Source organism: Pristis pectinata, chromosome 4 (genome assembly GCF_009764475.1).
Source record: "Pristis pectinata isolate sPriPec2 chromosome 4, sPriPec2.1.pri, whole genome shotgun sequence".
Taxonomy (NCBI): domain Eukaryota; kingdom Metazoa; phylum Chordata; class Chondrichthyes; order Rhinopristiformes; family Pristidae; genus Pristis; species Pristis pectinata.
Window position 1 is genome coordinate 105,343,495 of NC_067408.1, and position 15,042 is coordinate 105,358,536.

At 45.2% G+C, this 15,042-nt stretch overlaps 1 protein-coding gene across 1 annotated transcript in view; it reads left to right on the forward strand.

Annotated features, from left to right (window-relative positions):
• The first annotated feature begins 369 nt into the window (after positions 1–369).
• Positions 370–15,042, forward strand: part of ttc3 (tetratricopeptide repeat domain 3) — an 87,739-nt gene continuing 73,066 nt past the window's right edge. The window contains exons 1-3 of the mRNA XM_052014742.1: positions 370–446; positions 9,898–9,971; positions 13,535–13,586. Coding sequence (XP_051870702.1) covers positions 9,909–9,971; positions 13,535–13,586 — 115 coding nt within the window. The 5' untranslated portion in view covers positions 370–446; positions 9,898–9,908. The remainder of the gene's footprint in view (positions 447–9,897; positions 9,972–13,534; positions 13,587–15,042) is intronic.

Consider the following 15,042-nt stretch of genomic DNA (forward strand, 5'->3'; position numbering starts at 1 on the left):
AAGTGAGAACAGTGGGAGAACAGATGACATCTCAATGGAAAGAGGGTGGTGGGGCAGACAGTTTCACAATTGAAGGCACCACCTCTAATAGGTGCGGCCCACAGGGCTGCTGAACAAGACAGGCCTGCTGAGTTCCTCCAGCGTCACGGTGTTTTGTCATTAAGGGAGGCAAGGTACTAGCATGGATTGAAGATCGGCTGACTGGCAGTGGGGATAAAGCGGTCCCTTTCAGGATTGCTGCCGGTGTCCAGTGGAGATACGCAAGTCGGAGAGAGAGAGAGAGGGAGAGACAGTCCCGCCAGAACTCCATTCGGGTGAGGTCCGGGGTGAGTGACGTCACAGCAATGACGCTCATCGGGACTCATTGAGGTCGGAAGTGACGTTGGGCGCGGGCGCCCTCGGTGTGACGGTCACCGTTTGGCGGTTGTTGGTGGTGAGCGGGAGAGGTGAGTGACCGTTGGCGCCGGGCGATCCGGGAGGGTCGACAGGCAGCGTCGGACACCCTTTTACTGTCGATCGGGCTGTCGCCCTGGGAAGGGAACAACCCCTCCCCAAGCTGCGGTCGTCGTCTCCTCTCCCGCCCGCCCCACTATTGCTGGCCCCAGGTCGCCGTTGGCGGCGAACCCGAGGATGTACCGCACCTCTCGCCCTTCAGGTATACGCCACCTTTGTGAAGGAGCTGCTCCCATTCCGCTCCCCTCGCTCCCCCCCCCCGCAACTCATCGCCCTCGCTCCCCCCCCCACTCATCGCCCTCGCTCCCCCCCCACTCATCGCCCTCGCTCCCCCCCCACTCATCGCCCTCGCTCCCCCCCCACTCATCGCCCTCGCTCCCCCCCCACTCATCGCCCTCGCTCCCCCCCCACTCATCGCCCTCGCTCCCCCCCACTCATCGCCCTCGCTCCCCCCCCACTCATCGCCCTCGCTCCCCCCCCACTCATCGCCCTCGCTCCCCCCCCCACTCATCGCCCTCGCTCCCCCCCCCACTCATCGCCCTCGCTCCCCCCCCCACTCATCGCCCTCGCTCCCCCCCCCACTCATCGCCCTCGCTCCCCCCCCCACTCATCGCCCTCGCTCCCCCCCCCACTCATCGCCCTCGCTCCCCCCCCCACTCATCGCCCTCGCTCCCCCCCCCACTCATCGCCCTCGCTCCCCCCCCCACTCATCGCCCTCGCTCCCCCCCCCACTCATCGCCCTCGCTCCCCCCCCCACTCATCGCCCTCGCTCCCCCCCCCACTCATCGCCCTCGCTCCCCCCCCCACTCATCGCCCTCGCTCCCCCCCCCACTCATCGCCCTCGCTCCCCCCCCCACTCATCGCCCTCGCTCCCCCCCCCACTCATCGCCCTCGCTCCCCCCCCCACTCATCGCCCTCGCTCCCCCCCCCACTCATCGCCCTCGCTCCCCCCCCCACTCATCGCCCTCGCTCCCCCCCCCACTCATCGCCCTCGCTCCCCCCCCCACTCATCGCCCTCGCTCCCCCCCCCACTCATCGCCCTCGCTCCCCCCCCCACTCATCGCCCTCGCTCCCCCCCCCACTCATCGCCCTCGCTCCCCCCCCCACTCATCGCCCTCGCTCCCCCCCCCACTCATCGCCCTCGCTCCCCCCCCCACTCATCGCCCTCGCTCCCCCCCCCCACCCCTCGCCCTCGCTCCCCCCCCCACTCATCGCCCTCGCTCCCCCCCCCACTCATCGCCCTCGCTCCCCCCCCCACTCATCGCCCTCGCTCCCCCCCCCACTCATCGCCCTCGCTCCCCCCCCCACTCATCGCCCTCGCTCCCCCCCCCACTCATCGCCCCCGCTCCCCCCCCCCACTCATCGCCCTCGCTCCCCCCCCCACTCATCGCCCTCGCTCCCCCCCCACTCATCGCCCTCGCTCCCCCCCCCACTCATCGCCCTCGCTCCCCCCCCACTCATCGCCCTCGCTCCCCCCCCCACTCATCGCCCTCGCTCCCCCCCCCACTCATCGCCCTCGCTCCCCCCCCCCACTCATCGCCCTCGCTCCCCCCCCCACTCATCGCCCTCGCTCCCCCCCCCACTCATCGCCCTCGCTCCCCCCCCACTCATCGCCCTCGCTCCCCCCCCACTCATCGCCCTCGCTCCCCCCCCACTCATCGCCCTCGCTCCCCCCCCCACTCATCGCCCTCGCTCCCCCCCCCCTCATCGCCCTCGCTCCCCCCCCACTCATCGCCCTCGCTCCCCCCCCCCTCATCGCCCTCGCTCCCCCCCCACTCATCGCCCTCGCTCCCCCCCCACTCATCGCCCTCGCTCCCCCCCCACTCCTCGCCCTCGCTCCCCCCCCCACTCATCGCCCTCGCTCCCCCCCCCACTCATCGCCCTCGCTCCCCCCCCCACTCATCGCCCTCGCTCCCCCCCCCACTCATCGCCCTCGCTCCCCCCCCCACTCATCGCCCTCGCTCCCCCCCCCACTCATCGCCCTCGCTCCCCCCCCCACTCATCGCCCTCGCTCCCCCCCCCACTCATCGCCCTCGCTCCCCCCCCCCACTCATCGCCCTCGCTCCCCCCCCCACTCATCGCCCTCGCTCCCCCCCCCACTCATCGCCCTCGCTCCGCCCCCCACTCATCGCCCTCGCTCCGCCCCCCACTCATCGCCCTCGCTCCGCCCCCCACTCATCGCCCTCGCTCCGCCCCCCACTCATCGCCCTCGCTCCGCCCCCCACTCATCGCCCTCGCTCCGCCCCCCCCTCCTCGCCCTCGCTCCGCCCCCCACTCATCGCCCTCGCTCCCCCCCCCACTCATCGCCCTCGCTCCCCCCCCCCACTCATCGCCCTCGCTCCCCCCCCCCACTCATCGCCCTCGCTCCCCCCCCCCACTCATCGCCCTCGCTCCCCCCCCCACTCATCGCCCTCGCTCCCCCCCCCACTCATCGCCCTCGCTCCCCCCCCCACTCATCGCCCTCGCTCCCCCCCCCCCACTCCACTCTGAATGAGCCTACCGTTTTGGCACCGTTCAGGTTGATCGGGATCCCCAGGAGGAGAGCGATGTTCTCAGTACTAAGGGGGGCAGAGCTCCATCTGGACGGGGACGAATTGTTGTCACACGTTTTTTCTAACGTAGGGATCTGGCAATTGTTTTGTCTTTTCCTGCAAATGAGCTCTCTCCTGTCAGCGATGTTGTTTGAACCATAGAAAGTTTATAGCGCAAGGTGCCATTTGTTCAGTTATGTTTGTGTCTGCGCAAGATCTGTAGATCTCAGTTATTTCATTTACACATCTGAGTAGTCTTAAAATATGATTAGAGTTTCTGCCTTTACCATCTTTTCTGGCAGTTAGTTCTAGATCCCTTAATGTCTGAGGAAATGATTTTTTTTCTTTTGTTTTTCCTCTAATCCTTTTGTCAATTTCTTTAAATATATGCTTCCTGGTTTATTCCCCTTTGCTAAATGAAATAGATTCTTCCTATTTACTCTGCCAAGACCTTCTCATAATTTTATATACCTGTATGTAAGTAACCTCATAATTTTATATACCTGTATGGCTTTCCCTCTCCCAGTGAAAACAAACTCTGTCTCTCTGATCCTTTTTTTTGAACTTGGACAGCATCTGCATTATGATCAAGAAATGATGGCTGGAAAAATTTCCCAGCTCTCCCAATTGTCACTGAAACTTTTAGGCCCATATAAGATGTCCAGACGTTCCACTGGATAATAACATGTTTCTTGAGTGTTGCTGTGCTGCTGTTATCCAAGTTAATAAGAGTATTTTATTACATTTTGATTTTTCACCCAGTTGGTTGTGAAAATACTTTTGGAAGTCAGGGAGGAAGTCTCATTATATAGCCAACATACTTATCTGGCTCGTCCAGATAGGTTTCTGGTCAATGGTCATCCGAACTTTGTCCATACACACAAGATATTGATGGTTGTGGATTTAAGGACAGTTGGGCAGCTTGTACAGAAGGCAACTAATATTTTAATATTCATCTTTGTGGCATGGGGTGTCTCTAGCAAGGCTGACATTGGTTGCCCATTCCTAGTTTTATGTGAGAAGATGGTGGTGAGCCTCCTCTTTGAACTGTGACAGTCCTGGTAAAGCTACTCCTGTAGTGCTATTGGGTAGGGAGATCCAGGATTTGATTTCTTTTATCTAACCAATAAATTGATTTGGAACACAAGTCATGCACTTTGAAGCCTCAAATTTGTTCAGATCTGTTTCTTTGCTTTTTTGCCAAATCTTTACTTGTTCATATAAATTGGTTTGGCTGAAAAGTGATCTTGAGAACCTCAGAAGGAGGCTGAGATAGATCATTGGCTTGCCATTTAATGCATTTTTTAACACAAGTGCTGGGCTTTGCTGTCCTAGATGTTTGAGGATGAAAATCAGCTGGGTTCATGTTTCTAATTGTCATCTGTTAGCCTATATCAAATATCTGGTAGACTTCTGAGAATGTCAGCTTGGTAGAGCATTCTTTGCTCATCTCTTGTTCCATATTCAAATATTATCTGGTCTGTTCTGATTAGATGCTGGAAATTACAACACACCTACTTGAAGCAGCAAATATGACTTGATCAGTTGTTTGGTGATTAATTTTCAGCAGTAAAATATCTTTACTAATATTGGTGGTCTGTTTCTGTTTGAGTAAGATTGCTTTGTGTACATCTTGTGCCTGGGTCTACACATCATAAGTATCTAATTACCTGAAGGGTTTCATGTAAATAATCTGGAATTTGGGGGGTGGGGACACACTAACCTGATGACCATTAAAACTACGAGATTGTTCTGGAATAAACTATCTGGTTCACAAGTGACCATCTCCAACAAGAAATTGTCTCACCACCCACCTGCCATGCTGAGTTCTCCATCATCAACATCCTAGGGGGTCACCATTGTCCAGAAACTCAACTGGACCAGTCACATAACCATACTGCTGTTGCGGGAGCAGCTCAGAGGCTAGATTTCCAGCAGCAAGTGACTCTCCTGACACCCCAATGCTTTTCCACCACTTGTGAGGCACAAATTAGGGGCATGAAGAAATATTTTTCACTTGCCTGGATGAATGCAGCACCAGCTACTCTCAAGTAGCTCGACACCATTCAGGCAAAAGCAGCATCAACCACCTTAAACATCTGCTCCTTCCATCACTGATGCCCAGTGGCTACAATGGGGCCCATCTATAAAATACACGGCACTTACATGTCCCGACCACTTCAGCAGCACCTTCCAAACCCATGACTTCTACCATCAAGAAAGACGAGGGCAGCAGATGATTGGAGCACAACCACCTGCAGATTCCCCTCCAAGTTGCGCAGCATCCTGACTTTGAAATATATTACAACTCCTTCATTGTTGATTTGTCAAAATCCTAAAACTTTCTCCCCAACAGCACTGTGGAAGTACTTTCATCAGAAGGACTGCAGATCATCATCATCATCATCATCTTCTCAAGGGGAATAAATGCTTGCTTGCCAACAGCATCGAGATCCTGAGAATTAATTGAAAATTGCATGTCCTCCTTTTAGGTGAATGACTCATGATTGATGTTACTGCTTGACCAGGGCAATTATGAATAACTTATTCCAGGAATTTCACCATGACCTTTAATTATTTCCCTCTTCCCTTACACAGTGGAGACAAAGTTAATTTAATATCAACTTTAACAACATGAACAGCATTCTTTAAATAATATCTATCATTTGTGACTGGAAAAGTTTTTTTTTCCTCTAAACATCCTTTCTAACACCAGCCCAAAAGAATTGTTTGAAAACCTTCCTTATAGTTTTGTTCACACCAAGGTGACCGACCACCTAAGGGCATAATATGGGCCAGACTTAAAATCTTATTCCTATAAATTTTAGGAACCACAGCTTGGTGAACAACTGCCTATTCCTCACTAGCAGGAATATCAGGAGGTCTCCACTTCCTCATTAACACTCCATTTTTGAAATAATATCCAACTGGCACTTTCTCAATCTCATCACCTGAGAGAGCTTTTTCTCTCAAAGCAGTGAGCTCAGGGTCTTTAGTCTGCTCCGTTATAAACTCTTTCCTGGATAGAGACGAATCTTTACACTCGGACTCAACGCAAGGATTTTGATCCACAAGTGAAGACAAAAGTCTCTGACAAGTCATCATAACTTGAATCCTATTTTGGGCTGTCACAGGGAACAAAATCAGGCTGCACAGGACCATCTTCATTGGCCAATGTCTTAGCCCTAGCTCGAGTCACTGCGCAGGATGGATAAACATCTGAATCAATCTTTGACTCAGTAATAATTGGTTTGGTCATTAGCTGTACCACAGGGACAACTTTACCACCTGCAAAGTCATTCCCTAATAGCAAAGAAACTCCTTCCACTGGTAAACTAGGTCGTAGTCCTGTCTTAATAGGTCCTTCTACTAACTCTGACTTCAAAATTACCTTGTGCAAAGGTACAGACACAGTGTCACCTGTAATGCTTTGCACTAGATTTACCTCACCAGTGGCAGTCTCATCATCAAACTTTAAAACACTGCCCAACAAGAGGGACTGGGAAGCCACAGTATCTCAAAGGATTTTCACTGGCACCAGAGGTGACCCATCTTTCACTGAGACAAAACCTTCTGACACAAAAGAACGGAATTCATCCTTAACTCCATCCAACATCTCAGCATTTGCCTCTGGCAAGGACTGAGCTTTATCAGCATGTCCAGGACCTTTATGGTTTTTAGTTGTTTCAACTATTTGCAAACAAGCATCTGGCACTGCCTCCTTTTCTTTATTTTTCTTCAGGAGGGAACAATTAGCTATCACATGAAGAGGTTTCTTACAATAATAAGTACAGTCAGCAGGTTTCTCCAATACTTGCTTCTGATCAATTTTTCCCTTTGTACTACTTCCCAATTTAAATTCTGATCTACCTGGATTATTCCACATTACTCTTTTGGAAGGTCTTAGTTTGCCCCAACTTAAACTTGTGGGTTAAAGCAAACTCATCTGCTAACTTAGCATTTTCTTGCAAAGTTGCCACTTCCTTTTCAAAGGTAATTGTGGATTGTGTTGGCCCATTGCCAAAGTCTAAAGCTGGGAATCAGTTTATTAACCATCATGTGTACAACCAAAGTCTAAAGCTGGGAATCAGTTTATTAACCATCATGTGTACAACCTCTAGATTTCCTGAAGCAATACCACTCAGGAATATTAAAGCCAAAACGATGAGCAAAGGCTTTTGAAAACCACGTTAAAATGTAGAGTAGAATGTAGAGAGAAGGAGTTTACAAAATCCACAATATGACACCACAATCACCGAAGATCTCCATTGCTTTGTTCTGATGTACCTGCCACACCGAAGGCACTCAATATGTGGCCGCCCACAGATATACCTGCTTTCTAGTACAAGTTAACAACAAAGTGGACTCCACAGATTGCTCCAAAAATCCATGTATGGATTGCAAAGTGACGGTCACAACGATTGTGCTTCAGCCATAGATAGAGACTGGCAGTCAGTGCTACCAACTCTCGCGTCTCTCTCTCGCTCTCTTTGTCTGTGGCCGAGTTCGGAAAATCAGCTTTCAGACATGTCTGCAGTTGCCAGCAGTCCAATGAATCCTCCTTCAGGCACCTGCAGCACTCCAGTTATAGAAGCTCCCTGCTCTCACTCACAGTAGTCAGACAAAGCCATACACACTACCATTTAGGCACCTTAGAGGGACACTCATCAAGTAGCAACCTGGGCTCGTAACAACATATAAATTAGGAATAGAAGCACGCCACTTGTGTGTGAATAACATGTAATGACAGGAAACTTTGTAATGTTATGCCACTGTCTGCCCACCATTGCATCATGTCATTTGTTTCTAAAGAAACCATTCTTTGAGGAAACAGAATCTAGTCATTGTGAGTAATCATCTTGCATACTTGTTACTCCTAAGCCTCAGGTGCACTGATGATATTGCACTTTTTCTTCATTGTATTCTCAGAACCTTCCAGATTCTTTTCTTTAACATTTCAATTCTATGTCTCTTGCAATGGTGTTCTGTGTTTTAAAATAAAATCAGTGTTTAGTATCATCTAACTATACATTTGACTCTTCGACTTTCATGTCTGAATGTTAGACTATTACCATTCAAATAGTAATAGTCAATTACCATTCACTTGAAAGAGTACAAAATAATTTGTGGAAGCTGTGTGCCCCAATTATAGTTAAAAATTACTAATTCTGATTCTACCATTAAAATTTGCTTTTCGTCTATTTCATCCTGATTTCATAATCAAGAGTGTAGTTATTTTGTTTTGTAGTTTTGCAAATAAATTCTTTTGATCTAATTTTAGTTCCTGTAATAATTGTCACTAATCTTGTATCTGAAGACAGGTGAAAAAATATTGACAATAAGAACAGAAACCTATCTGCATATTACACAATGAGTGCCAGGTGGTTTATAAATACAAAGCGTCATCTAATCTATAGATGAGTGAAGCTAAAAAGATCAGTTCCAGATTTTGATTGAGCAGAACAGAATCTCACAATTAACAATGAAATCAGTGGTCATCACATCAAAAGTAATGTAATATAAAATTGAAATAAAATCGTACGTTCAAGCATTGAATCAGACGTCCATGGTTTAATAAAAGAGTTTACAATGAATAAAGCACAATATACCTTTGTATCCAACTCTTGTACTCCACTAGGGGTGCAATTATATATTGTGAAGGTATAAAGCATAGAGTTTGGGGATAGAAAGTAAAGGGTAGAACCCTCAAATAATGGTCTTTGTCATGTACATCTATGCCAGGTATGTGCTGATGAATGGCAAGAAATGTTAGTGCCACATGATGGCCATCTTTTGGCAGCATTACCATCCCCAAATTCCCTGCCTGTACAATCGTGGGAAGGTGGAGGTGGGTGTCACCATTAATGAGAAACTTGGTGTGCATGGCTAGTTCAGCTACAAGAGACAGAGTATTCTGCACCAAGAGATTAATTTAGACTACTTATCTACTTCTGCCTTAAAAGTATTCACATACTCTGCTTCCACTATCCTTTGATGAAGGGAGTTCCAAAGAGTTACAACCTTGTGAGCAGGGAAGAAGTCTGACTTAAAAGGGCAACCTTTTATTTTTACACAGTGACCCCAACTGCCTCCCTCCCTGTTCTAGGTCTTTCAACAAGAAACATCTCCACATCATCCTGTCAAGACCTCTTAAGATCTTGTGTTTCAGTCCACTCCAGATTATTCTAAACCCTTTCTAAACTGACCTCACAGTAGTTGGCCATGCCTGGGGCTACCATAACCTCCCTATGATCAGAACAACAACAAATGTTCTTTGTCTTTTGAGGGAAGTTTGAACAGGCTAGGCTTGTATCTGCTGAAACTTAGAAAAGTGACATGAGGAAACATAAGATCTCAAGAAGACTTCAGAGGTGGATTTAGAGAGAATTTTTATGAGAGAATCTAGAACTAGGGATCACATTTTAAAAATAAGGAACTGCCCATTTATGACAAGTAAGGCAAATATTTTTCTCTGAGGATCATAAGTCTTTGGAATACTTCCTTAAAGAATGATGAATATATTTTTGAGGCAGAAGCCTTGTTTTGGTAAGGAGAGTTACCTGGGCTAGATGGGGATGCAGAGTTATGGTTACAATAAGATGAGTCCTGATCTTCTTGAATGGCAGAGGGCAGAGTGGCCTACTATTCCCTATTCATATGTCCTTTGTACTGAATTACAAACTTCTATCTCCAGGGCAGGAACACATGATTGGCGCAATGAAGCAATTTCAGTGGAGGGTGCTAATAGTTAATACGAAAGTGGACTTCTGTAGTCCCTACCACTGCCGCATGATGGTGCACTGGAAGAAACTGTTCAGTGTATCTTGCAATCTTTTATGCACTTGCAAGAGTAAGCTTTCTAAGACCTTTGAATTATTCATACAAGTAATAAATACAATAAATGTTTTTTCAGGGCCAACGGTTATGGATGAATATTGCTCTGACTCGGATGATGTTAAACAGATCGCCTATCGATACAACTTTATGGTATGTTCTCAGAAAACCTGAATGGAGAAATTTGCTTTCAAATACAGAAAAATATTGGTGGCCCTTTGTTAAAGTAACCTAAACTCTGACTAGGCAAACAGCTGCAGATTTTGAAATCTTTGAGAAACTTGTGGAAATATTGACTGGGTCGGACAACAGATGTCAACTTTAAGTGCAAATCCATCCTACCTATTGTTTGATCAGGTGTCACACATTATGTGTGGTCTCAGGAGCAGTGAACCATAAAGGATTGCACATAAACTAGAAGCTCATGCTGAATAAAGTAAATTAAGGAAACCTGGAGACTTAAGACCAAATATTTCCATAAGTGGATGGAAGTAATTTTTTTTGCTGTTTGATTATTGTCAAGCAGGTCTCATTAATAAATGAACCAAAAGTTTTCTGATCACATTAAATATGCCTGTAATATAAATATGCAAGCTTTGGAAGTGTGAAATAAAACCAAATGCTGGAAATACCCAGCAGATCAAACAGCATCAAGAAAATGAAAAGGCAGACAACACCTTGGATGTTCTAATACTTATTTAAATAGCAAGAGCATTATGTTCCCAAGTGTTGCTTCTGGAAATTTTATTGTTGTGAGTAATAGAACATAAGATAAGATATCTATATTAGTCACATGTACATCGAAACAAACATCGTTATGCGTAGAGTGTTCTGGGGGCAGCCCGCAAGTGTTGCCACGCTTCTGGCGCCAACATAGCATGCCCACAACTTCCTAACCCTTACTTCTTTGGAATGTGGGAGGAAACCGGAGCACCCGGAGGAAATCCACCAGACACAAGGAGAATGTACAAATTCCTTACAGACAGCGGCCGGAATTGTACCTGGGTCGTTGGCGCAGTAATAGCATTACTCTAACTGCTACACTACCGTGCCTGTCTAAAATATCTAAAATGCCATTCATCTTTATGGGTGCTGGGTAATCTGTTATGGACGTTTAATGTTTTATGCTGGTGACTTCAGCACTTTATCCAACCCTGTCTTCTAAGCATTGCTTTATTATTTGTTTCACAACCTTTTTTTGTGGATGCACATTTTCTGACAACAGGCAGATTCCTTGTTCCAAGTCTTTCAAGGTCTCTTGGTAGCTATGAAAGCAATGCAAATTATTTGGCCTTCTGATTTTTTTCTTCTGATGTTTTCAATTATTTGATTTCAAAATGTTATTTAAACATAGGGACGATCTGTAAGTGGGATAAATGGTGAGAGCCCTACCAGTGCACAGTGGTAATGTATATTACACTTGCATTGGAGCATGTATGTTCTAAATTGCATATTTATGAATGTTAGTATAGAATGCAGTTTAATAAAATACACACTTGTTTAAAAAATTTTTTTTACTGTTGTCGAAGTGCAGTATTTCACGGCTTCAAAAGAAGTGTTCGCTCATCCTCTATGCAGTTGTTTCTTCAGCTTGTAGAGAAATTAAGAGTTTGAGCACCTGTCTGCTTTTGCGTTCGTGTGTGTATGTGTGTCAGTTTGCTCAACTTTTCACTGTTTATATTCGGAAGTCCATGCTATGTTTTGGGTATAATTGCTATTTGTCTAGCACCACAATAATGACTTATTACTCCATTTTTTCATTTACAACTATCACTAAGTTGTCTGTTGTGTTGGTCTTTAAAACACAAGCAGGTTCTGTTTTCTTCAGTAAAAAGGGCAGATTCTTCTGGTCATGTTAATTTTAAAATTAATGAAACCATTTCAGATGACTAAATGTAGGTTGTGTTAATGTGGACAAAGTGATCTGTATTGAACCAGCAAGTAGATCATAACTGGAACTATTTCTTATGTGAATGTTTATGGTGTAAGGAGAACTAAGTATTCATTTGGTATGTAGTCTGAAGGACAGCACCTTGTTTGAGTGCTCAAATCCTAAGATGGGCAGGAACTCTTCTACCTTAAAGGAGTCTGGGCTCAGTTGGTAACAGTTCAATTAAATGCATTTTTTCTTGTTAGTATGTTGAGACATCACTGAACATTTTACAAGATAAATTTCTCATTAAGCAACAGAAAAGGGGAATGAATGTTTTGGGAGATAGGAGAGACTAATCAGACAAACATTTCTAGAAAATCAGGAGGTTTGAGGAATCTTGAGAAGTTCTTAGGGTATTACCTATAAGAGGAGATTAGACAAACTTGGATTGTTTTCTCTAGAGGCTGATGGGTGACCTGATAGAAGTTAATAAAATTATGAGAGGCAAAGGCAGGGTTAGATAGTCAATAGCTTTTTTTTCTAGGATAGAAATGTCAAATACTAGAGGGCATAGCTTCAAGGTGAGAGGAGGAAAGTTTAACGACGTGCGGGAGAAGATTATTTTACACAGTGGTGGGTGCCTGAAACATGTTGGCAGGAGTAGTGGTGGAAGCAGACACAACAGTCACATTTAAGAGGCATTTAGACAGGTACACGAACATAGAGGGATATGGATCATGTGCAGGTAGATAGGTTTAGTTTAATTTGACATCATGGTTAGCATAGACATTGTGGGCTGAATGGCCTCTTGCTGTGTGTAATGTTCTGTGATTTTAAGCAAGTAACTTTGAAGCAAAAGTCGCTGGGAATAGTGGTAAGAAACAGCAATACTTGGGGGGAAAACAGGCATATAGGGCATAAGCTATGGGCCAGACTGCTTGCATAATGGTGGTTAATTTAAACAGCTGTATGAATCATTTCTGCACTGCGTTACTCTGATAGTTAAAGTGACTGAGTACAACTGTACAATTAAATCTTCATTGCTTTTAAAGAAAGAATTTGACAGGTTGTTAGCACTTTGTTCTTAAAACACAGTTGTAATCTTTTGAGAGAAAGATTGAGAATTGCTATCAGGGAAGAGGATCAGCAATATCAAGGAGCCTAACATGAATATTAGCATTACAGTACTTTGTGCTGAGAACACATTTAGAATGCTTTACTTCAAATGTACATTATTCATTGAACAAAAACTTAATTCTGAAGAGTACACTATTCCCAATTGGCCTCATCAATCATCTCACAACCCAAAAACTGGAGTAGAAACAGGTAATCCTAAATCCCAAGGAACTGCCAATCCAGAAGAAGAAACTTAAAAGTTCATATCAAGTGTGCATAATTGCTGCGTGTACAGGTCATATTTCTTTTGGTTAAGGTAAATATCAAAGTGCACACACCTGTTAATGTTTTATAAAACTCGTGTACCAATTAAACCCTATGAAGGCTTTTCCAATTTGTCAGTGGTAATGAATTTACTAAACTGGAAGGGAATGCAATGCATGCCTGTGTTATTAAAATTAGTTTTCCATATTAATGAATTAATTTAGTAAATCTGCCTAGAATGCCAGGGTCAATCAAATTTATATTCCCTTTAAACTTCCCGAATGAAGAAGGCAGTAAAGATAAGTAAACCAGTTATAAATGAATGATGAAACTTGCAGTCGATGCCAAAGGTTCCCATTGAGAAGAGATGGCATAACGATCCCATGAATTAATAGCTCTTGAATGATTTGTATTTTAAATTTAACCAGTGACAAAATTGTAACAACCTGTTGTTTTATTTCAGAGTAAGAAAATATCTGAAAGACATAGTTGGGAAATGAAGCCAAAAAATAATAGTAAGTGCAACAAGGGGATGTACTGGTGGGTGGTGTGGTAGGATTTTTTTCTGACTTTATTTATCATTCTTGACTATTAAAATGGAATGTGGGTTAGTAGACATTGACATTAAATAGTGAATTTCACCAAGATCTTTGATAAAGGGCTAATACCTGTTGCAAGAACTCCATAAAGTTCTCTAAATTGCAAATAGGAATCGTCAACGCCATTTTTATGCGTGCTGCAACCCTGGTTCTTAGCTTCTACATGCTGAGATAGGAAACTGAATTGTCAATTTCCTTGGTCTGTTGACTCAATGCCACATCACACTGCATGTTCACTCAACCTGTGCTATGGATAGACTTCCTATGAAGAGATTAAGACTTGTGGACTTGCTTGATGATTGATTTTTATTTTACAGTTTTGAATCTTGTGTTTGCTAGACATTCATGTTTTTCTTAATGTCGGTTGACAACAATGTTTACAGCGATAACTTCATTTTATGTAGTCCTGCTAATGACCCAAGACATTCATTGAAGCATAACTAGCCAGAGAAATTGACACCAGCTTTAAGAAAGAGATGGTAAGAAGGATGATGGAAAATGTGGTCACCAGGCTTTAAGCAGAATCTTTAAATATTGAGATGTGGAAGGGTTAGGGAGGGAATTCCAGAGATTAAGCCAAGATAACAGAAAATATATAGCTGAGTACAACCAAAAGATCTGAAAGTGTACAAGAAACAGTGTTGAAGGAACATGAAGAGTTTCAGTATTGGGGAGACTATAGCTATAGGAAATAGTGATACTATGGAAGAATTTGAACATGAGGATGCAAAATTGAAATATTGAAAAATTGTCAGCGGAGAACCAATACCCCTAACCTGGGGAGTGATGGATAAATGGTGTCAATGAAGTGAAAGTTAAGTGTGTTTTCAGCAATAGAGTGGCTAAGACCTATGGTGCAGTTGTCTAGGGATGTTGCTGGAAAAAGCTACAGATGCTAGAAATTTGATATAAAAGCAGAAATTCTGGAAATACACAATAGGCAGCATCAGTTTGGAAGGTGATTGCCCTGAAACTTGGCTCTGTTTCTTTCAGTGGATACTGCCTGACTTGCAGAGGTTTTTCCTCCATTCTTGGTTTTTATATCAGGTTTTGAGAGAATGAATTCATCATAAAAGATCTGTTTTCTGTGCTGTGGTGGGAGTGGAAACCTAATTTGATTAATACATGGAGTTGGTCCATGGATTAGGTGGGATACTTAAGAATATTGGAGAGGAAAAGAAGGTACGCAAAAGTGCTGCAGTCATGGACAAATAGTCAAGGATAGTTTCCATCAAAAGAGTGTGGTGGAGGGCAATAAAAATGGCTTAGAAAAGAAGATAAACAGTACCTGATGAGAGGGAGTTTATTAATGTAACAGGCAGGAGGTTATGTTGGCTCGTTAATGACAGTGGTCAAATAGGCAGTTGATAAG